This window comes from Heterodontus francisci, chromosome 16 (assembly GCF_036365525.1).
Source record: "Heterodontus francisci isolate sHetFra1 chromosome 16, sHetFra1.hap1, whole genome shotgun sequence".
Taxonomy (NCBI): domain Eukaryota; kingdom Metazoa; phylum Chordata; class Chondrichthyes; order Heterodontiformes; family Heterodontidae; genus Heterodontus; species Heterodontus francisci.
The window spans coordinates 76,543,145-76,556,221 of record NC_090386.1 but is presented as its reverse complement, the minus strand read 5'-3'; the positions used below and the strand labels follow the sequence as shown (position 1 = coordinate 76,556,221).

At 40.8% G+C, this 13,077-nt stretch overlaps 1 protein-coding gene across 1 annotated transcript in view; it reads right to left on the bottom strand.

Moving 5' to 3' along the window:
* Nucleotides 1-13,077, bottom strand: part of LOC137378210 (disks large-associated protein 4-like) — a 241,043-nt gene that overhangs the window by 130,514 nt on the left and 97,452 nt on the right. Inside the window, exon 4 of the mRNA XM_068048408.1 lies at nt 12,246-12,486. Coding sequence (XP_067904509.1) covers nt 12,246-12,486 — 241 coding nt within the window. The remainder of the gene's footprint in view (nt 1-12,245; nt 12,487-13,077) is intronic.

The window sequence follows — 13,077 nt, the reverse complement described above, 5'->3', positions numbered from 1 at the left end:
CAATTATATATCCCATTCCCTTTGGAAAGTTACCATTGAATATGTTTCCACCATCCTTTCAGACAGTACACTCCTGATCGTAACAACTTATGGTGTTAAAAAAAAATTCTCCTCAACCCCCCCTCTGGTTCCTTTGCTAATTATCCAAAAGTTCAATGAGGATGAGGACTCTCTTAACAAACTCCTCCCTCACGTTGGTAACCTAACAAAGGTTTGCATTCAGTTTTCTTTATTCCTTCTTGGGATGTGAGTACTGCTGGCAAGGCCAGCATTTATTGCCCATCCCTAATTCCCCATGAGAAGGTGGTGGTGAGCTGCCTTCTTGAACCACTGCAGTCCATGTGGTGTAGGTATTTCAACAGTGCTGTTAGGGATGGAGTGCCAGGATTTTGACCCAGTGACATTGAAGGAATGGTGATATATTTCCAAGTCAGGATGGGGTATGACTTGGAGGGGAACTTGCAGGTGGTGGTCATCGCATGCGTCTGCTGCCCTTGTCTTTCTAGGTGGTAGAGGTCACGGGTTTGGGAGGTGCTGTAGAAAGAACTTTGAAGAGTTGCTGCAGTGCATCTTGTAGATGGTACACACTGCTGCCACTGTGCACCTGTGGTGGAGGGAGTGAATGTTGAAGGTGGTGGATGAGGTGCTGATCAAGCTGGCTGCTTTCTCTTGGATGGTGTTGAGCTTCTTGGGATGTTGATGAAAACTGAAATGTAAATGTTTTGTTAAAATAAACTGTAAAATGCAAACAATAAATTTACTAAAATCTCATTTCCTTTGACAGCAATAGCAGGGCTGCTGGTCTACCTCAATTAAAGTTTCTTCAGCAAGTCTAATAAATAGCAAGAACAACTTGTATTTAATTAGTGCCTTTAGCATAATTAAACATCGCAAGGTGCTTCTTGGGGGCATCATAAAACAAAATATAACACTGAGCCAAGGAGGCCAGATAAGGAGATATTAGGTCAGATGACCAAGCCTTGGTCAAAGAGGTAGGTTTTAAGGAGTGTGTTAAAGAAGGAAAGTGAGGTAGAGAGGTGGAGAGGAATAGGGTGGGAATTCCAGAGCTTGGAGACTAAGTAACTGAAGGCGTGACCACCAATGTGGAGCGATTAAAATTAGGGATGCTCAAGAGAACAGAATTAGATGAGCGCAGATGTCTTGGAGGATTGTGGGGCTACAGGAGATTACAGAGATAGGGAGGGGTGAGGCCATGCAGACATTTGAAAATAAGGATGAGAGTTTTAAAATCAGGATGTTGCTTGACATGGAGCCAAATATAGGTCAGCAAGCACAGGGGTGATAGGGGAACGGGACTTGGTGTGAGTTAGGACAGGGGCAGCAGAGTTTTGGATGACCTCAAGTTTATGGATGGTAGAATGTGGGAGACCAGCCAGGAGTGCATTAGCATAGTCAAGTCCAGAGGTAATAAAGGCATGAATGAGGATTTCAGCAGTAGATGAGCTGAGACGGGTGAAGTCGGGCAATGGTACGGAAATGGAAATAGGTGGTCTTAATGATGGCGCGAATATGTGGTCGGAAACTAATCTCGGGTCAAATATAGCACCAAGGTTGTGAACAGTCTGGTTTAGTCCCAGACAGTTGTCAGACAAGGGTTGGAGTTGGTGGCTAGGGAATGGAGTTTGGCACAGTGACTGAAAACAATGGCTTCAGTCTTCCCGATATTTATTTGGAGGAAATTTCTGTTCATCCAGTACTGGATGTCAGATAAGCAGTCTGACAATTTAGCAACAGTGGAAGAGTCGAGAGGGGTGATGGTGAGGTAGAGCTGGATGTCATTAGCATACATGTGAAAACTATCGCCCTGCTGTCAGATGCTGTTGCCAGGGAGCAGCATGTAGATGAGAAATAGGAGGGGGCCATGGATAGATTCTTGGGGGCACCAGAGATAATGATGCAGAAGCAGAAAGAGACGCCATTGCAAGTGATACTCTGGCTACTATTAAATAGATAAGAAAGGAACTCGGTGAGAGCAGTCCCATCCAACTGGAAGACAGTGGAGAGGCATTGGAGGAGGATGGTGTGGTCAACTGTGTCAAAGGCTGCAGACACTTGGAGAAGAACGAGAAGCGATAGTTTACCTTTGTCACAGTCACATAGGATGTCATTTGTGACTTTGGTAAGAGCTGTTTCGGTACTGTGGCAGGGGCAGAAACCTGATTGGAGGGATTCAAACATGGAGTTCTGGGAAAGACAGGCGTGGATTTGGAAGGCAACAACATGTTCAAGGACTTTGAAGAGGAAAGGAAAGTTGGAGATGGTGCGGTAGTGTGCAAAGTCAGTGAGGTCAAATGTTGAGGAGAGGGTGATGATAGCAGATTATGGAGAGAGGGACAACACCTGAAGAGAGAACCGCAAACATGGGGACCAGGAGGGGAGGTTAGGTAGTATAAAGAGGTATAAAAGGTATTGAAGGCTATATATATCTCAAATAATAACATTTTTAGTTGGAGATAGAGACATTGAACATTGCTCATCATTAAGACATTACCTTTTTTTATTCATTTGTGGGATGTGGACATTGTTGGCTAGGCCAGCATTTGTTACCCATCCCTAATTGCCCTTGAGAAGGTGGTGGTGTGTTGCCTTCTTAAACCTGCAGTCCTTGGGGTGTAGGTACACCAACAGTGCTAGACCATTTCAGAGTCAACCACATTGCTTTGGGACTGGAGTCACATGTAGGCCAGACCAGGTAAGGACAATAGATTTCCTTTCCTAAGGGACATTAGTGAACCAGATGGGTTTTTATGATAATCGACAATGGTTTCATGGTCACCATTAGAATAGCTTTTTAATTCCAGATTTATTAATTGAATTCAAGTTTTACCATCTACCAAATTTTACCCATGTGCTCAGAGAATTAGCCTGGGCGCTGGATTACTAGTCCAGTGACACTACCACTACACCACCACCTCCCCATGCAACTTAGCAATGTCATTGCCATTTTATTGCAATTTTAACAGTTACACTTTTCCGAAAGGCTAGTAAGGTATTTTTTCATGGACCTATCACAATATCCTTGAAATTACTGTTTGTGATATTAATCTACATATTCTACCACATTTTCATGACATTCCTCTGCCTGCTACTTTAACGAAGAGATTAATCCATTTAAAATATATTGATTAACATCTTCCTTAAAATTATAGACAGAGACTGTGTCATAAACTAAGATTGGACATGGTACTTGTGAGGTTAATGTGCTGTAAAAACACTCAAACTTGAAAGAAAATAACATTTTGACAATACCATAGTATTAACATAAAATATTAATAAATTTAATGACAAAGTTATCGAAATATTATCCTGAAATACATAAATTCCAATATACATGACTAAGCATAAAAATTTCTTGGCTCAGCCTGTCATATTTATTCAAGAAAATATATTAAGCGGCTTAGTTTATTTTTGCATCTTTATCTCAGATCTGGAAGATATTTACAGGGACTAAAAGTAGGTTATTGTCAATGAATGACACAAGGAGAAGGGCATGATGAATCCTATACGGCAGGGCTGTCAGAACACATTAAGAAGTACATTAGTAATGCAATTGGTAATGCCACCTTGGATCTCATCAATTATTCAGTTTTAAAAATAAAGATTTGATGCTACTCATGGTTCAGAAAATTGGTACTAAACCCACAGCAAGGAGCATCTACAGATGTGATGAGAATTGTTAAATATGAATTAATTGCATTCTAGCTACCACCAATTTAAAAACTGTAAAATTAGTTCAAGATTTTAACATTGCTGAGAGCTACAAGAACACCTGGGGCCCAGCCGTAATGAACATGATATTTCATGGTAAATTGTACAAGGAAAATAGGAACTGTCAGATCTCATGCTTCTTGTAATCTGTGACATTGTTCAACTCAAATGTCATTTTTACAGTGTAACACTTTCAGTTTTACTTTGATGTGCAATCTATGCAGGCTTTAAGTGCTGCACCAATCAACACCTATTGACAAGCTTCCCTGAAGGACTGAATCTCAACTTTTGCAATGAATTCATCCATTTGCTGTATTCAATGAGAATCTTAACTAAGTACCGAAAAAGATTGATGAATTAGTACTGATCAATTCTTCAGACTTTCCAATATCTCACTGGTAATATTCAGTTCATTTTTTCACAAGGAACTGACCATGCTTATCTCCAGTCTGTGCAATGAAGACTAATGTCATAATAGAACATTTAAATAACTTACTTTCCATTGACCGTGAGTCTCCTTTGACAGAACACTTCAGTACAGCACTGAGGGAGTACTGCTTTGTCAGGGTCGCCGTCTTTCAAGTTGAGATATTAAACCAAGGCCACTTGAGGCAGACTTTAAAAATTCCATGGCATTATTTGAAGAAGTGCAGGGTCTTGTGTCTTGGCCAATAATCTTTCCTCAACCAACACCCCAAAAACAAATGATCACATTGCTGTTTGAAGGACCTTGTTATGTGCAAAATGGTTGTCACATTTACCAACACAATAACAATGACTGCAATATTTATATCATTCTATCACAAGTCCTTTAGAATGTTTCTGAGGGACAAGATAAGGGATTATATCAGTGCAAGTTCTTGCTTTTGTTTGCGGAAAGCAGAAAGAGATACTTTGTCCGTCTCAATGCAAATCACCGTGCCTCTTGTCAACTGCACAAGACTGACATTGCAAATTGTCCTGCACGTTACAAAAGAATGTGGGGACATGTGGGTACAATTGAAGGGGTTAGAAAATTAGTATAAAATAAAGATATTGCATTGCTTAGATAAATAGGTGAAAAACCATTTATCGAAAAGCTATTTCATCTTACAAAGATATTAAAATCAATACAAATATTTTAGTCATCTGCTTCTAAGAGACATTTTACAGGAAAAAAAGAGATGGAAAGTGGGTCTAAAATAATGTAGCCTTGCAGTGTCATACACTGATATTATTGAGGACACTCACCTGCTGAATATTTATTTTGACAAGGTAATAAAATTGTCTTCGATGTAAGTGCAGGAACTGACTCTGGATTAGTTAAACTGTCTTCTTGATTAGGGATTTTGTGGGATGTAGGAGTTATTAAGAATTGTAAAGCATTGTTTCTCAGGACAACCTTTCTCAAGGTTCTACCTCCTTCCCAAAATCCACAAACAGGACTGTCCTGGTAGACCCATCATTTCAGCCTGTTCCTGCCCCACTGAACTTATTTCTACCTATTTTGACAATATTTTTTTGTCCCCTGGTCCAGTCTTTTCCCACCTACACCTGTGACTCTTCTGATGCCCTACATCATTTCGACAATTTCCAGCTTCCTGGCCCTAACTGCCTTCTCTTCACTATGGACACCCAATCTCTCTATACCTCCCACCAGGATGGTCTGAGGGCTCTCTGCTTCTTTCTTGAACAGCGGCCCAGCCAGTCCCCATGCAACACCATCCTCCACCACCTGGCTGAACTTGCTCTCACATTGAACAACCTCTCCTTCAACTCCACTCACTTCCTCCAAATAAAAGGTGTTTTGTTGGGTACCTGCGTGGGTCTTAGTTGTACCTGTCTTTTTGTGGGATATGCCGAACATTCCTTCTTCCAGTCCTTCTCAGGCCCCCTCCCCCAATTATTTTTCCGGTACATTAATGACTGTATCGTTGCTGTTTCCTGCATGCGCCCCAAACTGGAAAATTGCATCAACTTTGCTTCCAATTTCCACCCTTCTCTCACCATTACATAGTCCATCTCTGACACTTCCCCTCCCTTCCTCGACTTCTCTGTCTCCATCTCTGGGGATAGGCTGTCTACTAATATTCATTATAAGCCCACCAACTCCCACAGCTACCTCGACTACACTTCCTCACACTCTGCCTTCTGTAAAGACTCCATTCCATTCTCCCAGTTTCTCTGTCTCTGCCACATCTGTTCTGATGATGCAACCTTCTACAACAGCGCTTCTGATGTGTCTTCCTTTTTCATCAACCGAGGACTTCCTCCGCTGTGGTTGACAGGGCCCTCAACTGTGTCTGACCCATTTCCCCGGCTTCTGCCCTCACCTCTTCCCCTCCCTCCCAGAACCGTGACAAGGTTCTCCTTGTCCTCACTTGCCATTCCACTAACCTGCACATCCAAAGGATCATCCTCTGCCATTTCTGCTACCTCCAGCGTGATGCCACCACCAAAAACATCTTCCTCTCCCCTCCCCTGTCAGCATTCCAAAGGGACCCTTCCCTCTGCGACACCCTGGTCCACTTCTCCATCACCACCGACACTTCGTCCCCTTCCCACGGCAGCTTCCCATGCAATTGCAGGAGGTATAATACCTGCCTTTTACCTCCTCTCTCCGTACCTTCCAAGATCCCAAACACCCCTTCCAGGTGAAACAGCGATTTACTCATACTTTATTCAGTTTAGTATACTGTATTCGCTGCTCACAATGCGGTCGCCTCCACAATGGGGAGACCAAATGCAGATTGGGTGACCGCTTTGCGGAATACCTCCGCTCAGTCTGAAAACATGACCCTCAGTTTCTGGTTCCTTGCCATTTTAATTCACCAACCTGCTCTCATGCCCACATTTCTGTCCTCGGCCTGCTGCAGTGTCTCAGTGAAGCTCAACGCAAGCTCGAGGAACAGCACCTCATCTTCCAATTCGGCACTCTATGGTCTTCTGGACTCAACATTGAGTTCAATAATTTCAGAGCATGACTGCCATTTTTAAAATTTTTAATTTTATAACCACGTACTTGCCTTAAACTTGTTTTTCATGTTTTGCCATTAATCTGCTATTAATACTCTCTCTGGACTAATGTTTTACTACAACTATTAGCACTCCCTTTGCCTTTTATTCCATGACATCTCTGCCATTTAACCTTTCCTGCTCTCCACCCTATCACATCCCTTTTGTTCTTCTTCCCCCCTTCCCCTTCACTTGCTCAAAGTCTGTTATATTTCTAACCATTGCCAGTTCTGAGGAAAGGTCATAGACCTGAAACGTTAGCTTTGTTTCTCGCTCCACAAATGCTGCCAGACCTGCTGAGTATTTTGAGCACTTTCTGTTTTTATTTCTCAATTTAGGCCTTTCTCATAGGAAAATCTGCCAACTGTTGGGGTACAAAACCAGCAAGAGCAACAATGGCATACTGCCTTGAGGACTGAAGTGACTAGTTTAAACCAAATTGGATGCTATTCTTCTAAAATGAAACTTTTGAAAAACAGCAGTTGAGTGCCAAAATTACTCACATCATAATCCAGGTGTACCTGCTGATTCTGTGCCCCGCCAATGCTGAGATGGTATTAGTGTAAATAAGACCCATTCCAGAACTGGATTCCCATTAGTGCTAATTTATTCACCTGGCAGTAACACTGAATTCCCCATCATGTCTCCTCATGATATCACATGCTGCAATCACTCCCATTCCTGCCATTGGCATACCAATTAATTTTTAGGAGACATTTTTTGATTGGCAAAGTTGAAGTGTGAACACTGAAGAAGCTCGTATTGCATTCCCTGTCTATTATTTTAGTCAGGCACTGGCCTGTTTATTGTAAATGGATTTCTACAAAGAGCGTGTGTGGTAAATGTTTATGTGCGATCTTCATCAATGGAAAAATGCAACTCATTCAAAGTGAGTTTTTCATAATGTTTGCCACCTGAGCTATTTCTTTCACTATCTGCATTCTTGAAACTTTTGCTAGTTGCTGGTCACAGGTTTCACTGCCAATACAGTAGCCATTTTTTCAAAGTGCTGCCTTTTGAAACATTCAGGTTTATTAGCTAGGGCTTCTATTTTTGTTGCACGACTACAAGCTTACAAAAGACTTTTTTGAATGAATTTATTGGGGTTATTATCAAGTCATATTTGGCAAGGACATTGAAGGTGTGGACACACTTAGATTATACAACTGAGACAGCTCATTGACAATCAGACTTGTTCTTGAGTATGGTTCAATATCCGGTTATGCAAGTGAACCACCCACACTTAAACATTATGTTGCACTTAATTAAGGACATCACTATATAATTGCAAACGCACTTGTGAGACATTTAGCTTGTACTGCACTTTTCGCAAACCAAAATTAAACTGACACTCTTTTAATTTTTTTAAACAGAAAAACACATAAGGTGCAATATTAAGCCTGGCCCCATGTCTGAGGAGATTGACATGTACTGGTGATTAAAACAGGAGTGGAGCAGTTACTTCCTCATTTGTGCCGTACGCCCATTTGGTCATCATTTAAGACTCCGATGCGATTTTAGTCCTAGATCGTGTGAATTGTGCAGTGTTTATTGCGCAGGGGAAAGCTGACAGATCACTCTAGGGCCAGAGGAGGCCCAGCAAGGTATCTTTTTAAAAATTTTACTGGTTTCCTTGTGGGCTAGGAGTATCAGGAATGTTGCTCCGGGCCCCACAGAGAAACATTTAGCAGCTCCTGTCCCAACCATTCCCACTTGCCTGACCGCCATCCCTTCCCAACAACCCCCTCACCCCATCTTGACGGCTTCTAGTGGTATGGAAATAGTTCTTTTAGCTTCCCAGCAACGGCCTGCTGCTTAAACTCTTGATCCTATCCATCAGCCAGGTAGCCATTCCTGCAGATTCAGGCGGGAGTCTCAACTCCAGGATGTATATGAGGCGTAAGAGTGATAATAGGTTAGCCAACCCTCCCCGATTGACCTGGAGTCTCCAAATATTAAAAATGCATCTCCTGAACACTGCTGAGAGCTACCTGGGAGAAAAATTATTGGGCAATTGACTGATTGGTATGAGCATTGATATGTCGGGTGACCATTGGGAGGAGTCTGGAGTCATTGCAGTTGGAGATGGAGGATATGTTATGAAACCTCCTGGTATCCAGTCCAACAAGAGTTGGCAAGCTTATGTTAAGATGATCAAGTCTCATGTCGGCATGATCGTGCGAGTTTGTTGCTCACTCCGTTCCTCATGCCTCGTTTACACCTCAGATAGAATTGGGCCCATAGTCAATTTCTACAATAAAAGAGTTTTTTTCTGATACTTTAAACGTACTTATGCATCTCCTTAGTTGATGCTCACTTTAAGTAGCAGATGCACTATTTAATAATTACAGGAATATTATACCATATTAATAGCAATGATATGCTTGTATGACTACTGATGGAAAAATGTTTTGTCAAAATGTCCTATTCTCAGTTCATGGTATATTAAACATGCATAAATTTCCAAGTTATAGATTTGATCATAATCTTAGCAAACACTTTGAGGCTCTAATACAGTCATTTTAAATTAACCCAATATTACTGATTTCTTAGTTCTAGTGAGATACGAAACATTTTCCTCTCTTGACTTCTACTTGGCGAATATGGTATTGTTCTCAATGATCTCCCCATCACTTTTTCCAGGAATAAGTGATTCCTAAATGTTATTGTGCTTCGAGTATTTGTAATCTGAGTAAGATTTTAAAAAATTGAATAAATACTGATAACATTGTAACAATAATGATGGAAGTATTTGTGAATAATCTCGATTTGTTACCAGAAGCATAGGCAATAGAGCTAATTAATGACAGAGCCGGCTACTGCACCTTTCTGCTTATTTCAGAGGGTTATTTCCTGCCTTTGGTGGCATTTTGAAATGCAGCTCAACCTACACAGACCACTTTATGAAGTATTACTCAGTACTAAAATTCTCAGCTATAATCCATGCTGAACTGTGCAATACAATCCTTGACCCATAAATAAGATGAATCATGTAAATTATGGACAACTCAGATATGAGTAAGTTGTTTGGGCCCAAACTCACATGTAAAATAAATGTTGTATTTCATAGCTTGGTTGCAACAAGCAGTGACCCTGGAAACATTCAACAAGAGACACCAAATTGGCTGGAAATGAGCCAGGTATCTCATAGGGATAGGTCCTCCATCTGCCCCTTAAAAGGCCATTTGCGTAGTAGGTGGCAGAGATCTCAACCCTCAGTACATACCTACAGCCAAGAAACAGAAGTCCAGGATTGTGGAATAAAATTTTTCTTCAAACATAATGTGGGGCAACAGCCTCATCAAGAGGGTGATGAGGGGCAATTATATCTTTTTTACAGAACTCCTCAACACTTGACCAGGCTTGCCTGATTTTCTGGAATCTTTATTCTGATAGGCAGCCTAGATGACTCTCCAGCGACATGGGCGTATATCATTGGCAGGCAATCAGGGGATTTCTCCCTGACTACAGAAAGACTGTCAGGGTCAGTGGCTGAGGTCTTATTTCAAAATGTGCCCATATGGCTTTTTTGAGCTACTATTTGCAAACAACAACTTTTTATGATCACAAGGTGAAGCTCATTAGTGCTAAAAATAGAAGACTGTTTCGGCATCCAATATCAGAATCAAGCATTCTCACTTATAGATTAGATGCCAAATAAAATTCCTCATCTTATTCCAGCAATGTGCCTCCTGAGTCCTCTACTATGACAGTTCCATTTCCCACAACAGCTATCCTAGATTGATACTTAATGCCTTGGGGACAATGTCCACCCGGATCTGGGTTGAGTATTTCCAAACTCATTTCACGTGAGGTTCCTACAACCACCAGAGGAGATTTTAGTTCCATTTGTCTGGCTTGATTTGGATGCAAATCTCACAGATGTAAAAACAGTGGGCTAGATTTTTGCCTTTATCGCCTGGGCAATAATTTGACAGTGTGGCCATCATAGAACCCACCTGGTTAAATCAGGCAGGTGGGTGAACTGCTCTACCAGATCACCAGCCAGGCATGTTAATCCACTACTCCATTGTTGAGTGCAGTGTCATAACACAATTATAACAAAATCTGGAAGGATTTATGCCAAAATCAACAGTTGTTCATTTTTTCATTTTGTTTTTGGGCGTCTAGATGGTGCTTAGGCAGTAAAAAGACCAACTAGTGCTGATATCAAAATAATGACCCAAGATGACACATCCAATGATATTCCATATCTCTTCGCAGGAAAGTAGCTGGTATCCACTTGGTGCTTCTGTCCGATGACATGGGTGAGATCGAAAACTTGCGTGATTCATCATCCATCGCCGCCACCACCCCATCACCTTTCAAACACGATATTCACAGAAGCTTTTGTTGTGATATGTCATGACAACTTTTTGGTTTTTGCTAAAACAAATAATACACAAATATATTGTCCAATAGAAAAACAATAACTTTTTCTGCTACACAAATAGAAATTCCGCAAGGTTAGCATTATAAGTTCCACAACTAAACAGAATGCTAGTAAAGAAGAATGAGAGAGAATAATGTCCATTATGTATCATATTTTAAGCACTTCTTTCAGGAGAGCAAGAGGGAAATATATTTAAAACATGTTTTCGTCATTTAAAAAAATGTTTCTTCATGTAAAATGTAAATTCTGTTATGCCACAAAATCAGTCCCAAATTTACATGTGAACACACAAACAATTAGTTGTGACAATGCTGTATTTTGCAATGCAAAGAGTGACCGCCATCTCCAGAATTATTCAAACACTTTAAAATCCAGTCCAAAGCTAAATGCCCAACAGCCTGCAACACAGACTCTTCAACACCCAATTAAGATGAGAATCACATCCAATGGCAGTACAGGAAACAAATCATCAAGCAGAACTGCCACATTCCTCTGCCATGACTTACATCCATATCAAAATGAAGCATTAAAAATGTATATTCTTTTTTATACCACAAAATCAGTACTGCATTTTTTCAGCTTTCCTTCGCTGATACAAAAGTTTAAAACTAAAACGCATTTAATTGATTCTTGCATTATATAACTAGAGTTTTGTAAGTACTATATTCATATTCTACGTTCTCCTTAGACTAACCAAATGTCCACAACAAACATTCTAAATCCATGAGCACAGCAAATAACATATTAACATTTGTACTACTTCCGGTTTCAGTGGAACTAAACCATAGACATCATGAAAAAACATTTTTTATGACCTTTACATCATTAATTTTTATAGATACATGTATAAATTAAATAGATCATGGATACCCTTGGATATGATTTATATCCTATTTGTGATACTGACCATAACTCACTCTTAGAACTTACTCATTGTTGAAGGATCAGGTCAGCTCACTATTAGGATGTAAATAATATGCCAGTGATCTTCATAATGTATCAATTACTATCTGATGGAACCAAAGGTTTTCTTTTAAATAGACTTGCAAATGCATTTAAGCAGCTCATTTTGACCCTTCAAAGTATCATTGCTTACTGAATAGGAATTATATGTTTATGTGGTACTTACTGGTGCTGGTTTGCATGGTTCTAACTGTGGTTGCTATAGGTGGAGGAGACACCGAGCGGACAGATACATTATCATCATCCTGAGAACAGCCAGCCTGGATAGCTCTTAGGTAGCTGTGACTTCTTGAACGGAAACAGCCTGGTATAGGCAGGTCCAGGGCCTCCACTGCCTGCGAGTCCACCTCACTGAAGACAGACTCACAGATATTTTCATACTGATTGTTGAAATCCATTTCTCTCTCCTTAAAAGGGAATAAAATAAAATTAAGTTGAGTGTGGATTGAACAATGAAACAATTACAAAATCCAGTTGTTTGATACCTCAGTTATAGTTGTACAGCCAGTGGAAATTTAGTTAAATCGTGACCACACTTCCGTCAGAATGATATTAGATCACTTATACAGTACTGTGTGCAGTTCTGGTCGCCGCACTACAGGAAAGATGTGATTAAGCTAGAGAGGGTGCAGAAAAGATTCACAAGGATATTGCCTGGTTTGGAGGGCTTGAGTTATAAAGAGAGATTGGATAGGCTGGGTCTGTTTTCCCTGGAGCGAAGGAGGCTGAGAGGTGACATGATAGAGGTATATAAAATTATGAGAGGCATAGATAGGGTAGATAGCCAGAGTCTGTTTCCCATGGTAGGGGTGACTAAAACTAGAGGGCATAGATTTAAGGTGAGAGGGAGGAGGCTGAAAGGGGATCAAAGGGGTAAATTTTTCACACAAAGTATAGTGGGTATCTGGAATGAGCTGCCTGAGGAGGTGGTGGAGGTGGGAACAGTAGCGACATTTAAGAGGCATCTGGACAGGTACTCGAATGAGCAAGGCATAGAG